Below are 16,578 nucleotides of genomic sequence, written 5' to 3' on the forward strand. Positions count from 1 at the left end.
CACGAATATTAGTGAATGATAGGTTTAGAGAACTTGGTTATGATGATGGTTTTTTGTGTTTTATAGTTTTTTTTACTTTATTCATTTTTAAATTTGTTAACGAACTTGACTCAAAGCATAGATAGTACTCATAACGCTGTTTAATAGCCCAAGCAATTGCCTTATTACTATTAATAAACCCTAAGCTGTAACAAGGGGCTTCAAATGTGGCCTTGACAATGCACACCAAAAGTACAAACAGGGACACCATCCATGCGCAACATGGCACTGTTAATACTTTGATATTTTTCAGCTGTAGATGGAATCAGCCTCTCTGAGAGCTACCACAGACTTCAGGAAACCTGACTACCAGCCGGCCTCAGAACCATAAAATTGAGTTTTAGAGCTGTACCCTTTATAGGAGATAATAAAAATGAGTTTTTAGTCATAAAAACAGAGTCACAAGCAAAACCCATTCATTGAGTCAAGAAGATCCAGCATTCAACATCCTAAATTGGAAACAATGTATTAAAAATACATCTGCGCCAGCCTAATAGATGAAGAAGGGGTGCAAGGCTGGTCAACAGATAGAATCTGTTTACCCCTTAAGTATTTGCCTAGGAGGCTTTCTACAAGACAGTAGCCGGATGCATTTAACATCTGCCCAAGATGAGTATTTTTATTGAGACACCATCTCTAGCCTTTAATCAACCAAGAGCCCCAATGCAAGGGGTGTTTTAATTTGTAGTTTGCATCCCCTCGCCTTTGCCTAAAAAGGCATATCCTACAAGGCAGCAGGACATGAAGCAGATTGTAACATGTTACCAGTAGCAGGATAACCTGACCTGACAATTGAAAAAAAATAAATTTTTTTTCTTTCAGAATTTAATTTTTATCCATTTATTTTGTGTAACGTGTCATGTGGTTCTCATTGTAGAGTATGATAAGTTACTTTAAAACAATACTTCTAAACAATGTCAATGGTTGGTTATAGGGTTGTCCATAAAATACGTAAGCTTTTTTTTTTGATCTCTCCACCCTACTACTCAAAATTTTATGATATTTTTTTAAATTTAGTGTCCCCTTCTTTTCATAAATGACCCCTCTCCCCCATTTGAGCGTACTTTATGTACAATCTTTTATTTGCGTACTTTATGGACAATCATTAATGAAAAAATACTTTTTCTATGTGTTAAGTCACATAACTTGTTTTAAAGTTTTTAATTATTTGATACATTTTTAAAATAGATTTAATAGGGTTCCCACTATTAAAACTGGGACTAAAATGAAGGAGTTTAAGGAGATTTAAGGAGATATTTTCCTAATATTTAAGGAGATTTGGTCGCGAACAACAACTTTTTGAAGGAAAAAATAAGGAGAATTAAGGAGAAAACAATTATATTAAAAACAAAACCTTTCTTTTATTTATAAATTTTAAATATAAATAGATAAACTATTATAAATGAATATATATATATATATATATATATATATATATATATATATATATATATATATATATATATATATATATATATATATATATATATATATATATATATATATATATATATATATATATATATATATACACACACACACACATATATATATATATGTATATAGAAGAAAAAAAAAGTTAGATAAGTGTTTTTTACTAATTTATTATTGCTCTGTTCTTTAAGAACATTGAGCACTTTATTTGTAAAATTCACTAACATAATTTACATATGTATATACAGTGCTGGGATTATTTTAAATACCAAGTATTTAAAATACTATTTTAAATACTTTCACTGTTTTGTACTTGTATTTTAAATACTTTTGTTGGAAATATTTAGTATTTGTACTTAAAATACTTTTTATTAGTATTTTGTATTTTAAACTCATTAAAAATACTTATTGAAAATACTTATAATTCAAATACTGCTTAAAACCTTTACAATGCACATTTATTCTGAAGTGTCACTTAGCCACTATTTATTCTGAATTATTTCTTGTTTTATTTATTTACCTTGGTTTCATTAGGATAAGTATTAAATTATATAGCGGGAATTATTTTAAATTAAAGATGGCTGCGGCTAACAGCGAAAATAAAAAGACTTTTGAATCAGTAAATGAAAATCAAGAAAATAATGAAATTTTACCAGCCATTGTAGATGGTACCTTTTTCAAAATCGTCAGATCAAAAAAAAGTAATAAAATATCAGCAATATGCTTATTATGTGTACATAATTCAAAGCCATTATCGGGCACGCTGGCATCAACATCAAACTTTGTTAAGCATTTGAAGATCCTGCATCCTTTGGCTACCGTTGAAAAACCGGCTTTTCATTGACTGCTTCATGGATTCAATCCTAACATAAGCATCATGTGTCGCAAGACTCTTAACAAACATTTATATTCAAAGCTTTCTAAGATGCATGAAAAAATAAGAAGCAAACTGAAAAAAGCATCATTTATTTGCACAACTGCTGATATACGGTCAGTGAATAGAAAAAGTTATCTTGTCATGACTGCACACTTTATTGAAATGCCTCTAAACGAATCTAGTTTGTTTTCACAAGCATCAGTATCCCTTGCTTGCCGTCGATTTTATGGTAGTCACACATATGACACAATTGCTGCAATGATTTCTCAAATTCATTATCAATATGATCTTAACATAGAAAAAATCTCAGCAACTGTCACCGACAATGCGTCTAATTTTGGAAAAGCATTTAGAGAATTTTTTGAAAAGTCAACTACAAGTGCAGTAGCAACTAATGTAAGTGTGACTATCACACCTAATACTTTTGAAGAGCAAAAAGACATGGAAGAGGATGAAGTTAATGAGGATGAAATTGATGTAATTAATATTGGAGACATTCTTTCAGTTTCACCAGAACATAATGATGATGATGAGTCCATAGCAGAGAGTATTTCTTTGCCATCTCATGAAACATGTATCAGCCATTCACTGAATCTATTGGCAACTAATGATACTAAGAAGACATATGATACAGACAGTAAGTTTAATCAGACCTACATTGTAGGTCTAGCAGGATTTCAATATGGAATGCATCTCGAAAAAACAGTAAAGCATCAGATGCTATGTCAAATATTATAGACAAAGCAATACTCTGTCCCGTGCCAACACGTTGGAATTCTCAGTAGTTGTAAATTTTGGTAAAGTATTTTATATTTAGTATTTTAAATACTTTTTTAAAAGTATTTTTATTTTAAATACTTTTGAAGTATTTGTATTGTAAATACTTTTATAAAATATCTTACCTAGCACTGTATATATATATATATATATATATATATATATATATATATATATATATATATATATATATATATATATATATATATATATATATATATATATATATATATATATATATATATATATATATATATATATATATATATATATATATATGTAAAACATGGTGGAGCAAAAATAAATATTTGGGGCTGTTTTTCTTATTATGGCGTAGGGCCAATCTATAAGATTGATGGTATTATGGACGAAGGTATATACCTTCAAATATTACAAAATACCATGTTGCCCTATGCAGAAGAAGATATGCCCCTAAGATGGGTTTATATGCAGGACAACAATCCAAAGCATACCAGTCGCAGGGTAAAAAGTTGGTTCATCGAGAATAGGGTTGAAGTTATGGATTGGCCTGCACAGTCACCGGGTCTCAATCCAATCGAAAACCTTTGGACGGATGTAAAAGAAGCAGTTTATAGTCAAAAACCAAAATATCAGCAGGAGTTATGGCAAGTTGTCCAGAATGCTTGGAGCAACATTCCTTTAGAACGTTGTCAAAATTTGATTAACTCAATGTCGAATAGATGCAAAGCTGTGATAAAAAACCGGGGGCATGCGATTAAATATTCATTTTTTAATATTGTTTAATTAAATTTATATCATTTTTTTGTTAATAAAATAAATTATTTGCAATATAACATTAAATAAATTAATACTACTATTATTATGTTCAACCTGTTTTTTATACTTATATAATTATTACAAATAAAAGCAGAAATTAAAATTTTTCTACTAATTAATTTATCATCTCACACCTATTTAATTAATAATCCAGTATTACAATTTCATTTTCAGTAACTGTTTAAAGATAATAATATTAATTCTTCAACTTTATTCACACTACTATTATTTTGTCCATAACTGTATATATATATTAAAAATAAATTACTTAATTTCTCAATCGGTCAGATAAAAAAAAATTGTAACTTTTACCCTTCACCAAGTTTTGCCAAAAGATCAAATACTTCTTCTGCTGGCCGATTCAAGCTTTCTTCGCTCAACTTCTTCAAACTAAAAGTTTTATTTAATAAATTAAAACCAAACGAATGCAGGTAAATATTTCAAAAACATCAGTAAAGATTTGGTTATAAACCTTGATTTAATTGATGAGACCAGATTAAACAAATTTGTGATGTAACTTAAAAAGATTGTGGTGTTAAATATTACTTTTCTTAAACAATAATGTGTTTTATGAAATACATCTATATAATTAAGATGATTTTTTATGAAATATTTATTTTTATGAGTTTTAATTTCAACAAATCTGTTTTTATTTTTAATAAATGTCTCAATATTTATTGGCCAACGTCTGCATTCTTCAGTGTTCATAATATACCCTGAATTTATTATACTGGCTATTTTAAAACAATATTTTATTTGCTTTTTTAAACAAATTAAAAAAAAAGAAACAAACACTTTATTTAAATTCTAAATAAAATAATAAAAATAAAGACAAAAAAATGCTTCATTCAAAGTCAGAATATAATTTAAAAAAATAACATCAAAACAAACATTATATATCCAGAACAAAATAGGTAAGATAAAAACATAAAATGTTTTATTAAAATTCTGAATACTATAAAAAAAATAAAAATGGGAAAACAAAGACTTTATTTTAATTCTGAACAAAAAAAAACAAAAAAAAAAGCAAAATAAACATTTTAATTGAATTCTAAATAAAATAATTAAAGCAAAAACGTAAATAAGTTTTAATTCAAAACAAAAAAAAAAAAAAAAAATAAATAAAATCAAAAAGGCAAAAAATTTATTTGAATTCTAAATAAGATTTTTTTAATTTAAATTGTAAACAAAACAATTAAAATAAAACCAGATTTTTTATTTTAATTTTAATTTTTTTAAATTCTAAATAAATAAAAATTTAAACAAAATAAGCAAAACTATAATTTTTTAAAAAATAAAATGCTAAGCTGAGTTCATTTTTCAAATTAAAACTTTGTAAGTAATAATAATAAGTAAGCTTTGAGGTCTTTACTTCCAACAAGGCTGCAACTAACCACTATTAAAGCTGTAAGCTACTGGAAGAAAAAAGATGAAGTTTATAGAGCAAGAAAGGTAATCCTTTCTTGCTCTATAAACAAATGACTAAAAAGATTGCAAATTATATGAATGAAGAAAACAAGCAAAAGGGAGCATATTCCAAAGAACTGATGTTTGAGGAAAGACAAGAATGAATTTTAGTAGATGGCACAAGAGAAGCTAGCTCTTTAAAAGAGTGCCCATTATACTATTTATAAAAAAGAGAAAGAGAAGTAACATTACAACAATGTGACAATGGTTAAAGGTTGGCTAAAAATGCAGGTCCAACTATGTTGACAATGCGTGTTTGCACCTTATCTAAAAAAGAAAGGGCATCATTCGAAGATCCGCCCCATATTGCAAAAATATTCCATACAAGGATGGATTTGAAATTTATAGAGATAAAAAATAGAATCTGAAGTAAGAAAATGGCGAGCATGATAAAAAGATGCAACCTTAGCAGATGCTAATTTTGCAATGATTTTGATATATAGTTTCCAAAAAAGATTGGAAGTAAGAGTTAATCCTAGAAGATGAAAGGTAAATAACTCATCGAGTACATTACTGTTCATAAATTTAGGTAGATCTAGATTAATGCAATAACAATTAGCTGAAAAAGATTTGAGTTTTAACTGAGTTAAAGTTCACCAGCCACTGAGAGCCCCATACTGTAGCAGAAATAAGATCCTTTTCAAGCTCAAATGCCCCCTCGAAGCAGAGAGTGTTGGCTTCTTATCAAGACAAGAATAAATGGTAGAATAAATCTTCAGCGAACAATGCCACCTTAGATGTGAGAATTTCTGTAAGATCGTAAAACACTTGCTCAGCTGTGCAACAAATTATTATATTAGTAAAAATTTTTAATATTAACGTTCACAAGATTTTAATTTAACATTCAAGAGTTTTCTAGTGGAATAGTTCACCATTCATCATTAAATCAGATTATAGTTTTTTCTTATAAATAGTTGTGTTTTTTTCGTCGTGGATATTATTTGGAAGTATATTCCAAAGTTTAGGACCATAGTGGGATAATTCTCAATTACCAAAATGATTGCTGCATTTTATTTCCTTTAATTTTAGTGTTCTTTCTGACATTGAGTAGTGAATCAAATTGCATAATGATGTTGGCGCTTCCAGTTTTATAAATTTGTGCATTATTAAAAGGACCTTGGAATATATTCTTTCTCTAATTTTCAGCCAATGCAATTTGTTAAATTCCTGGTCATTTACATGATTTTCTATTCTAGTTTTAAATACCAGTCTTGCTGCACAACTTTGAACAGATTGCAGTTTTTTTAATCAAGTATCGCCCCTAAACTTTTTGCTGAGTCAACAATTCTAATGCATTCCTTGTTAATAAAAGTACCTTTAATAATATCTTTTTGAATGCTAGGTTGTGCCATAATTAATATTTTTGTTTTCGATTGGTTAATACATAAGAATGATTCACTAATGTATTTAGATATGTATTTTGGTATATTTAGGACTAGTGCATTATATTAAGATCAAGAAAAGAATGCTTTTAGATTTTGATGATCATCTGAGTACCCAAAAGTTTTAACATTGATTATGTTCAGATATTTGTATAGTGGTCTCATATAGATATTAAAAAGTTATGGACCCAGGACTGTACCTTGTGGTGCTCCATATTTTACATTTTGGTTTGTGGAATATGAGTTACCAATTTTAACTTTTTGAGTACGGTTAACTAAAAATGATTCAAACCACATGTGAACTGAGTCAATTATACCTATTTCACTCGTTAATAGTCCAAGTAGTTTTTGCTGATCAATAGTGTCAAAGGCAGCACTTAGATCAAGTAACATTAGTACTGAAGGTGTATGTTTATCAAAGAGTTCAAATATATCATTGGTATAATAAATGTTATTTTATAGTTGTTAAAGGTTTGCATAATATGTTTATATTATGCTTAAAGTTAAAAAGTTTTTGATAAATACATGTATGTGGTGATATGTTACATAGCTGTTTTATAAATGTGTTTATATAAATATGTTTTTATAATAGTATGAAATGTATTTTATCTAATGTGTACATGATTGTTAAATGAGGTGTTTTTGTATGTTATATAAAATTTTAAAAAAATATTGTGTTTTACAATTAGTATAACTATAAAACACAATATATTTGAGATATAGATCTAGAGCAAGATTCGTCAACCTTACCAGTCAAGCGGTGTTCAAGCAGAATAGTTATAATGAAGGCTAGACAACACTTAGACCTAAAGCTTACTGCTTTAGGTCTAAGTGTTGTCTAGCCTTCATTATAACTATTCTGAAAATACATAACATTATCTTTGATAATTTTTTGCGTAATGTTGTTACCTTTGGCTTATCTTTATGTTAGTATCTGTTGTTAAAAATGATTAATAGGTAGTTTCAATATGCTGTAGATGCATATGTAAAAGTTGAAGGCCAGCGTCTTGCTTTTATCAGAAATAATCAAAATAAACTGAGAAGCAAACAGTATGATGACTTACATGAACATGTTAACAACATTGCAAACGAACGTAATGTTAGACCAGGGCGAGTAGTTGTTTTGCCATCATCTTATGTAGGAATCCTAGAGCTTTAAAAGAAAACTTTTAAGATGCTATGGCAATTATTAAAAAGTATGGTAAACCAGATCTTTTTATCACTTTTACTTGCAACCCAAAATGGCGTGAAATAATAGAAAATTTATATCCAGGTCAGACTGCGAATGATAGACCTGATTTGGTCACTCGAGTATTTAAACTCAAGTTAAATAACCTCCTCAATGATATATTCAAACATGGTGTAAGTTGTAATGCATGTTCAGGTTATTGAGTTTCAAAAGTGTGGTTTGCCATATGCCCACATTTTACTTCATTTAGCCAATGATGATAAACTTGAGACAGCACAGGATATCAATAATTTATTATGTGCAGAAATTCCAGATCCGATTGTTAATTGTGAACTTTATGATATTATTAAAACTTGCATGATTCACGGCCCATGTGGGATACTGAATCCTAATTCTCCCTGCATGAAAGATGGGGTGTGCAGCAAAAATTATCCTAAAGAATTTAATGCCAACACAGTAGCTATTCACAATGGTTATCCACGATATAGACGTGGATAACCATTGTGAATGTGGATATAGACGTGGACAATGTATATAACCGTTGGGTGGTACCTTACAATCCTTGGTTATCTAAGAAATATCAAGCCCACTTTAATGTTGAAGCTTGTGTGTCTGTAAAGGCTGTTAAATATTTGTACAAATACATATACAAAGGGTATGATTGTGCGAATGTTTTGATAAATGAACAGGTTAATCACAATGAAGTAAACACTTTTTTAGATAGTCGTTATGTTGATGCACCTGAGGCACTGTGGCGAATATTTGAGTATCCCATAAGTCATATGTTCATCAAAGTGGTAAAACGCTATCTGATTATAATTTGCCTGTTGTTGATGAATTCATAAATTTTAATCTAGAAAATTTAAATGATAATGAGACCGCTTCTCAATGTCAAGATCAATAGAATGAGACCGCTTCTCAATGTCAATCAATTAAATGTAAGTAATGCTGTCCTTGCTGCATTGAACGAGCAACCAAGTGTAGAAAATCAACATTCCAGATTGTTTTTTATGGATGGACCAGGTGGTAGTGGCAAAACTTTTACATATAATTATTTGATTGCTGAAACAAGCATCTGCTTTGATTGCTGAAACAAATCTGCTACAGCTGCATGGACCGGCATAGCAGCAACTCTTCTTACAAATGGATCTACGCTGCACGGCTTATTTAAACTTCCTGTCCCAATACTGAATAACAGTACATGTAATGTCACTCCTAACTCTATTCAGGGACAATTTTTAAAGCAAGTTAGTTTGTTTATGCTTGACGAGACATCTATGATTCCCAAACACGCTTTAAATGCAATCGATTGGTTGTTAAAAGATGTTTTCAACAACAACTTTCTGTTTGGTGGAAAAGTCATTCTTTTTGGTGGTGACTTTAGGCAAATATTGCTTGTTGTGAAAAGAGGACAACCAGCTGAAGTTGTAGAATCATGTATAAAATATTCTTTACAGCGGCAATGGGTGCAGAAGTTTACATTAACTGAAAATATGAGAGTACGTGAGGGAGAAGAAGAATTTTCCAAATGGCTGTTAAAACTTGGTAGTGGAACAATACATGTCAAGGAGGAAGATCCTTTTAAAGGATGTATTGAAATACCACAACAGTGCATTATTAGAGAAAACGAATCATTTGTTGAAAAAATATTTGAAGATGCTCAACAAAATGATTATACTAACCATGCCATTTTGCTAACAGTTGATTCATTGTCAACCAATGAAGAAATGCTTGAACGTCTACATGAAGAGGTCAAAACTTATTTAAGTGCTAATCAAATAGAGACTGACAATCTTAATGAAATAAATAATTTCCCTGTTGAGTTTTTGAACAGCTTATCTCCTTCAGGTATGCCTACTCATTGTTAAAAATTGAAAATTGATTGTGTAATTATGCTACATAGAAATTTAGATCTTAAAGCTATTGTAATTATGCTACATAGAAATTTAGATCTTAAAGCTGGGCTATGCAATGGCACCCGAATGAAAGTTTGTGCTCTCTAAAACAATTATATTGATGCAGAGGTTTTGACAGGTGTTTCTGAAGGTAAACAGGTATTAGTTCCTAGAATTCAGTTGGCTCTGTCGGATTCTAATTTACCTTTTGTTCTCAAACGTTGCCAGTTTCAGGTCCAATTGGCATATTCTATGACATTTAATAAAAGTCAAGGTCAAACGTTTGATAGTGTTGGTGTTTATTTAAAAAAACCATGTTTCTCTCATGGTCAATTATATGTAGCATGTTTAAGAACAAGGGTGTTTAATAGTTTGCTTTTTAAAGTTGATAAACATCCTATTCAAGGTATGGTAGGTGAAAAATGTTACACATAATGTTATATTTTGCAATGTTTTTAATATGTAGTTTTAAAATTTTATTTTAATTATAATTGTCATATGTGTTAATTTGTGTTTATATGTGTTATATAAAGTTATTATATGTAATTGTAATATATTTTTACATTATGTTAATCCAAAAAGCCTTGCTTTTCACACGGGCAATTGTATGTAGCATGCTCGATGACCAGGTTGTTTAATAATTCGTTTTTTAAAGTTGATAAACATGCATTACAAGGCATGTCATTTAACAAATCTTACACAAACAATGTTGTATTTACAAATGTACTCAATTTATACTGCTATTTGATTTTTTGACAATACTTTTTTACAAATAATGACAAAGGCACCTGATGCTGACGTATCGTATAATTTTTACTCATTGTTCTTGTTACTGGAAAGCCAGTTTTTGTTGCCAGAAAGCCAGTTTTTGTTACTGGGAAGCTGGATTTTGTTACTGGAAAGCCAGTTGCATCATGACATTGACTTAAAAGTTTTATAGTCTAAATATGAATTGCTTCTGGATCAACTAAAAGTAATGGTAACTCATTAATTCAATTTTTATTATAGATAAATATAGATAGAAAAAAGTAAGTTGAAGATTTTTGTAGATTTAAGAGCAGTACGCTTTTTTCTAAAGGTACTTTCCATTTTTGGATTAAATCCACTATCACTATGTTTGTTCTATTTTTATATAAAGTACTTCATTAATTTTTGTCATTTTAGAGTTTGTTACTTTTCTGTTTTTTATTTAATAAAAAAACAAGCAATAAATTTCTTTTTCATTTAGCTTCGTGGACTTTATTATCCGGTAACTGAATAATTTTCTTTTAGTAGTTTTTCGCTTGGGTAAAACATTTTCAAAGCATTATAATAGTGTCTTCATTTTTTTAGATAGCAATGAAATATTAAGTATAGTATAGCATATTAAGTAATAGTGTTTTTAGATAGAAATATTTAAATATTTTAGTTAGCTTTTATTATTTAGATTTTCTTTTTCAATTTTTTTTAAAAAATAAATTAAATTAAAAATGTTTTTTCTATTTTAGATCTGTAGCAACAGCTTGGTAAGCAAGAATATATTGCAATTTGTATGATTCATTTATGTTTATTTACTATTCAGTTGTAACAATAGCAGTATTATTGGTAATATGTTTAATGATAATAGTGAAATTGAAATGGATAGTATTAGGCTCGGAGTTATTAGTGTAAATGGTAATAGGCGACATAAAAATAGTTGTTATCAAATAAAAGAGATAGATCTAGGTAGGATAAAATAAATTGTTGTTGAAATGTAAGAAACGCTGCTCAGCGAGCAGATAACTTACTTGCAAAAATTCAGTGTCAAGCAGTGTTAATGTCTGTTGATTCGATTTTACTTTAGACACTTGAGAACAAAGCAAAGTATGAATTTTTCTATTTATAGTAATATTATTTATATATTTATAATATTATATTGAGTGATTTATAGTATATATATATTTTATATTATATATATATTTATAGTAATATTTAGATTAATAACAATTTATAACAAAAATTTACAAACAAACAGTTAATAACATAAATGATTTTAAATTTTTTCATAATTTTAAATATAATTGCTCTTTTTTTTTTTTTTTAGTTGCCTTTGTCATCATTTGATTAATTATGTTAAGTTTACTCTATTAGTCAACAGTCAGAGAGAAGCCGGAACTTAATTAAGAAATGCTGGGAATTTATCTTTAAATCAAGATAAAAATAATTTTGTTTACTGGTAACATAATAAAACCAGTTACTATTATCTATTGCGTGTTCTTTTAATCTTTTTAACATTCTGCTTTGAAAACACGTTCTTTCTCTCTCTCTCTCTTTCTCTTAGGTGAGAGGGAGAATTAATAAAACTTATTACATATTTCTTAATATCACAAATGATAATGACCATTTATAAGAAATATCTTACAAGTTGCTTGCTATTTTTTGATATAATTGTTCAAATTAATAACTATAATTGAGGAATGGACTTGCAAAATCTGATAATTCACTTTTTCAAAAAATCTGACTTGCGCACACCACTGGATAGCTCTTGTAATTTTGCATCAGGAAAATAATTCAGGACATGCAGAATCCAATATTTCTATCACAAATTAATATGCATACAATAGTGTTTCAATTACAACTGCATAACAAACCGATTTTCTGAAAACAGTTTTTGCCAATTATCTCGAAATGACAAAAAAGTGAATTATCAGGTTTTGCAAGTCCACTCCTCAATTGTCCCTCGATTGTTTAAATATTCTAACAAATAAAATCTTTTTAGTTCAAGTATTTTAGTTAATAAAATATCTTATTAAGTTGTGGTGTTATTACATTGTATTGTCTATCCTTTTTATAATATTTTCTTTTTTAATTATTCTGGAGACACATAGTTATGTGTGCTTACAAATATCTTATGCTATGCACTATTGTTACTGTGTTTTGTGTTAATAAAACTAGGCTGTTATAGCTATTTTTTGTTCTTTATATTTTCTGTAATATTATCTTAATTCTACTTACAATAAAATGCAAATAATACTAAATAAGTAATAAAGTAATTTAAAATTGTAATTTTTTTTTCATTTCTATTTTTAGGTATTTGCAGGCTTAACTTGAATTTCCTTTACTGGTACCTGCTGTGTTGTGACAGATTTTAAAAAGAACTTAACTGATGTTAATGTCAGATCATCAGGAGAACATTTTACTCCAAATGACATGGTGATTTTGTAAATTTTTTCGTATGTCGTTGGATCAAAATTTCTTAAAAACTGACCATTATAATCTGATGTGTTTTTCTTTGTTTGGGATATTTGAAGACCAGACCTGAGTTTTCTGATTTTTTCAGTAAAATAATTATTTAAGTTGATAGCTAGTTCTTCGACTGAATCGGCTGTTGGTAGTACATATTCTTGAGTTTTATCCAGTAGCTAGTTTACCAATGAGAACAGTTTTTTATTTGTTAGGTTAGAGAAATATGTTCTTTTTTTTATATAAGCAACTATTGCTGTTTTTTACCTGAGGCGTATATATTCTTTTTTGTCACTTTCATTTTTTGCTCTCCTAAACATTTTTTCTGCTTTTCTTCGTTTTTGCTTAAGTTGCATATATTCTCCATCAAACCAAAGAGTTGTTTTGAATAATTTTATTCTTTTTATTTTTAAAGGGACATGTTTCTGCACAATCTCTTTAATTATTTCGTTATATATGGTTATTTTGTTTTTCATATTTTCAGCTGATGATATTTCTGGTTTATTCCTTGATATTTCATTGTTAAAGGACTGTATGTCCACTGTTTTTAAATTCCTGTATGTAATAATTTGGTATAATTTTTTTATCTATTTTTTGTTCTACTTTAAAATTGATGAGAAAATGATCACTCAAACCGAAGTCTGTTACAGCGAGCATAACTACTGATATTTCATCTGGCTTGTTTATTACTACATCTAGTATGTGTTTCATTTTATGAGTTGGTTCTTTGACATGTTGTGTTAGATTTAGTACATCTAGTATTATAATAGATTTAGTACATCTAGAATATAAATGCCCAGGCCATGCATGTGACTAATGGAATCCTTACAAATTAAAGGAAGATAACCATCAACACTAAGATCACAAGATAAAACAGATGAAATCAAATTAGCATCACAAAGACAAAGCAGGTCTGGTGAACTTTGCAAAAGATAAGACTCAATTGAAGAAAAGTTACTTTGAAGACCATGAGTATTAGCGAATGATAGATTTAGAGAACTTAGTGATGATGGTTTTTTGTGTTTTATGGTTTTAATTTAACATTTGACAAAAGACAGCAAACTCAGCACTTTTTTGTCAATTTCATGCTTAACACTCCTACATTAATTGATTTAAATTTTCTGCAGACCTGATGCAAAAAGTTCCTGACCTTATTATATATATATATATATATATATATATATATATATATATATATATATATATATATATATATATATATATATATATATATATATATATATATATACATATATAGGGTTTTTCCTTTCCATAAATTTAACAATTGTGCTACATTAAGCATATTAGTTTAACTGAAAATTTTTAACAAAATAAAAATTGTAATTAAACAAAAAATACTGCTTATCTACTTTGTTTTATTTTTATTTTATTTAATATATTTTCGATTTCATTTACTAAGAAATCAAATTTACTTAAATAAGTGTGGCGCAATTAAATATATATTTCTTGTAATAGACCTCTTCACAGTTCCGTTAATTTTGTGCGTGCGTTAAAAAATGGCAGGTGTCACTCAATTTTTATTTTTTATGTCACATGTTTAGACATGATTTTTTAAATTTCAATTAAAAGATTATCAGTCAAGTGTTCAAAATATAATATAAAAAAAAAATGATAAAAATTTTTACTTTTAAATTTTTACTAGGGTTTTGTGATTTTAAATTATTATCAAAATATTGTTTTGAATACTAAATTTACATTTTTTACAATTTTTTAAAATAATTTAATAAATAATTATTATAAAATTTATATTTTTGACAAGAATGTTTTTTTTTTAACCTCTGAATTTTTGCAACATTTTTTTATTTTGATGAAATAGAATATTTCATAACTTTACAATTGGTTCATTTCTAATGTTTTAATATTGTTATTTTATTTTTTCATAATTCTACCCATAAGAATGCAACAACTCGAATATTTTAATTTTGTTTTCAATTTTTATAAACACTTCTATGCTGTGAGAAACCAAAACTTTTTATTGCTGTTTTAGATATTAAATATTATTAACAAATGAAGAACGAAAAAGAAGAACTAATTTTTGATTTTACTAAATGCATTGTTTGCCAGGAGAAAGATCATAAAAATTGTTTTTTCTGTTTTTTAAAAAGTAATATTTATGGCCAAGATAATTTGTTTACAAATATTTTCAAAATTTTTATTTAATTATGCGAGAATATATTTAATGAAATTTGTCCTGTAAAACATGTATTGCTTATTTTATTCAAACGAAAAAATTTTTTATTGTCAATTTCGGTAGTTCTTTGAATTGTAATGTTAAGAGACAGGTTTTAATGTAAAATACTTGCTAAATATGACATAAATTTAGAAATATTAAATAAAATGTTTTTTAATGCCCGCTGCAACACATTAAAAATTTTAACCGCCATTCGTCTAGAATTATTGCCATAAAACATTAATTATTGCTTGAATTAACAAAAAAGCTGCCTGTAAATTTGTTAAGTATAAATTCTATAAATATTTTTCAACTAAAAATTAAAGAACTCAGCAAATATCTCAAATAAATGATGTCGTTTGCCAAAAATTATTTATCAATTAAAAATTTAAAAATTTGTCATTTTGATAGGAGATAAAATTGTTGTAGCAATAAACAGTTTAGATAAGCAAAAAAAAAGTTCATATTGTTTACATAAAACAAAAAAGATTTAGAATATATAACAAGGTGATCAACATCTTTTTTATATTTAAGAGTATATCATAAAAATAATAATTTTATTTGGTTCTCGCGCTCAATAAAAAATATTACTTTGTTTAGCTTATTATAAAATTTAAACCAAAGTCATACGATTAATAATAAACGCTTATTTTAAAAAACGAATAAAACAAAAACAAATATTGATTCAAAAAAAAAACTTTGATTTTAAAAAAAAATAATCCTACAGTGACGCCAATGGTAATATACTTATATATTACCATTTTGTACTCTTCTTTCCTGAAAGCTTGTTTTTATTTTTCAATATTAAATACTACTTAGAGCTTTTACACTCAAAGTACATTTTTTTCCCCCCTTAATTACAAATAATATATAACAAAAACATGTAAACAGTATAGATTTTATACTTAAAATGAAAAAATAAAATGAAATTATATAAAGCTAAATCAATGTCTTTTTTATAAAAAAACAAAAAAAAAGTAAACATTGATTCTTTTAAGGTTGTTATCTTAATTTATATGGGTATTCGCTTGTTATCATGCAATTATGCGCATAAAAAACCACTATAAACGTACTATTAAATATGCACGCATGAAATTATCGGAACTATGAAGACGTCTTTTGCTTTATATACACTTTTAAAAATCAACAGCGGATGACATCATTTTTTATCATTTAGTGTTATTATAATTTATAAGTGATCGTAGTTATAGTATTTCAAAATTTCACTGATTTTGAAGAAAAACTTGATACTTGAAAACAATTTTTTTTAAATATAGTTAAGTTGGTGACTCTTAATAATACTAATACTAAATTTGATCATTTTATTT

At 27.4% G+C, this 16,578-nt stretch overlaps 1 protein-coding gene across 2 annotated transcripts in view; it reads right to left on the reverse strand.

Moving 5' to 3' along the window:
- Nucleotides 1–16,578, reverse strand: part of LOC100198643 (serine/threonine-protein kinase 3/4) — a 56,261-nt gene that overhangs the window by 36,991 nt on the left and 2,692 nt on the right. For both annotated transcript variants that reach the window (XM_065795400.1, XM_065795401.1), the window contains exon 2: nt 4,238–4,315. In XM_065795400.1, coding sequence (XP_065651472.1) covers nt 4,238–4,315 — 78 coding nt within the window. The remainder of the gene's footprint in view (nt 1–4,237; nt 4,316–16,578) is intronic.

This window comes from Hydra vulgaris, chromosome 04 (genome assembly GCF_038396675.1).
Source record: "Hydra vulgaris chromosome 04, alternate assembly HydraT2T_AEP".
Lineage (NCBI taxonomy): Eukaryota > Metazoa > Cnidaria > Hydrozoa > Anthoathecata > Hydridae > Hydra > Hydra vulgaris.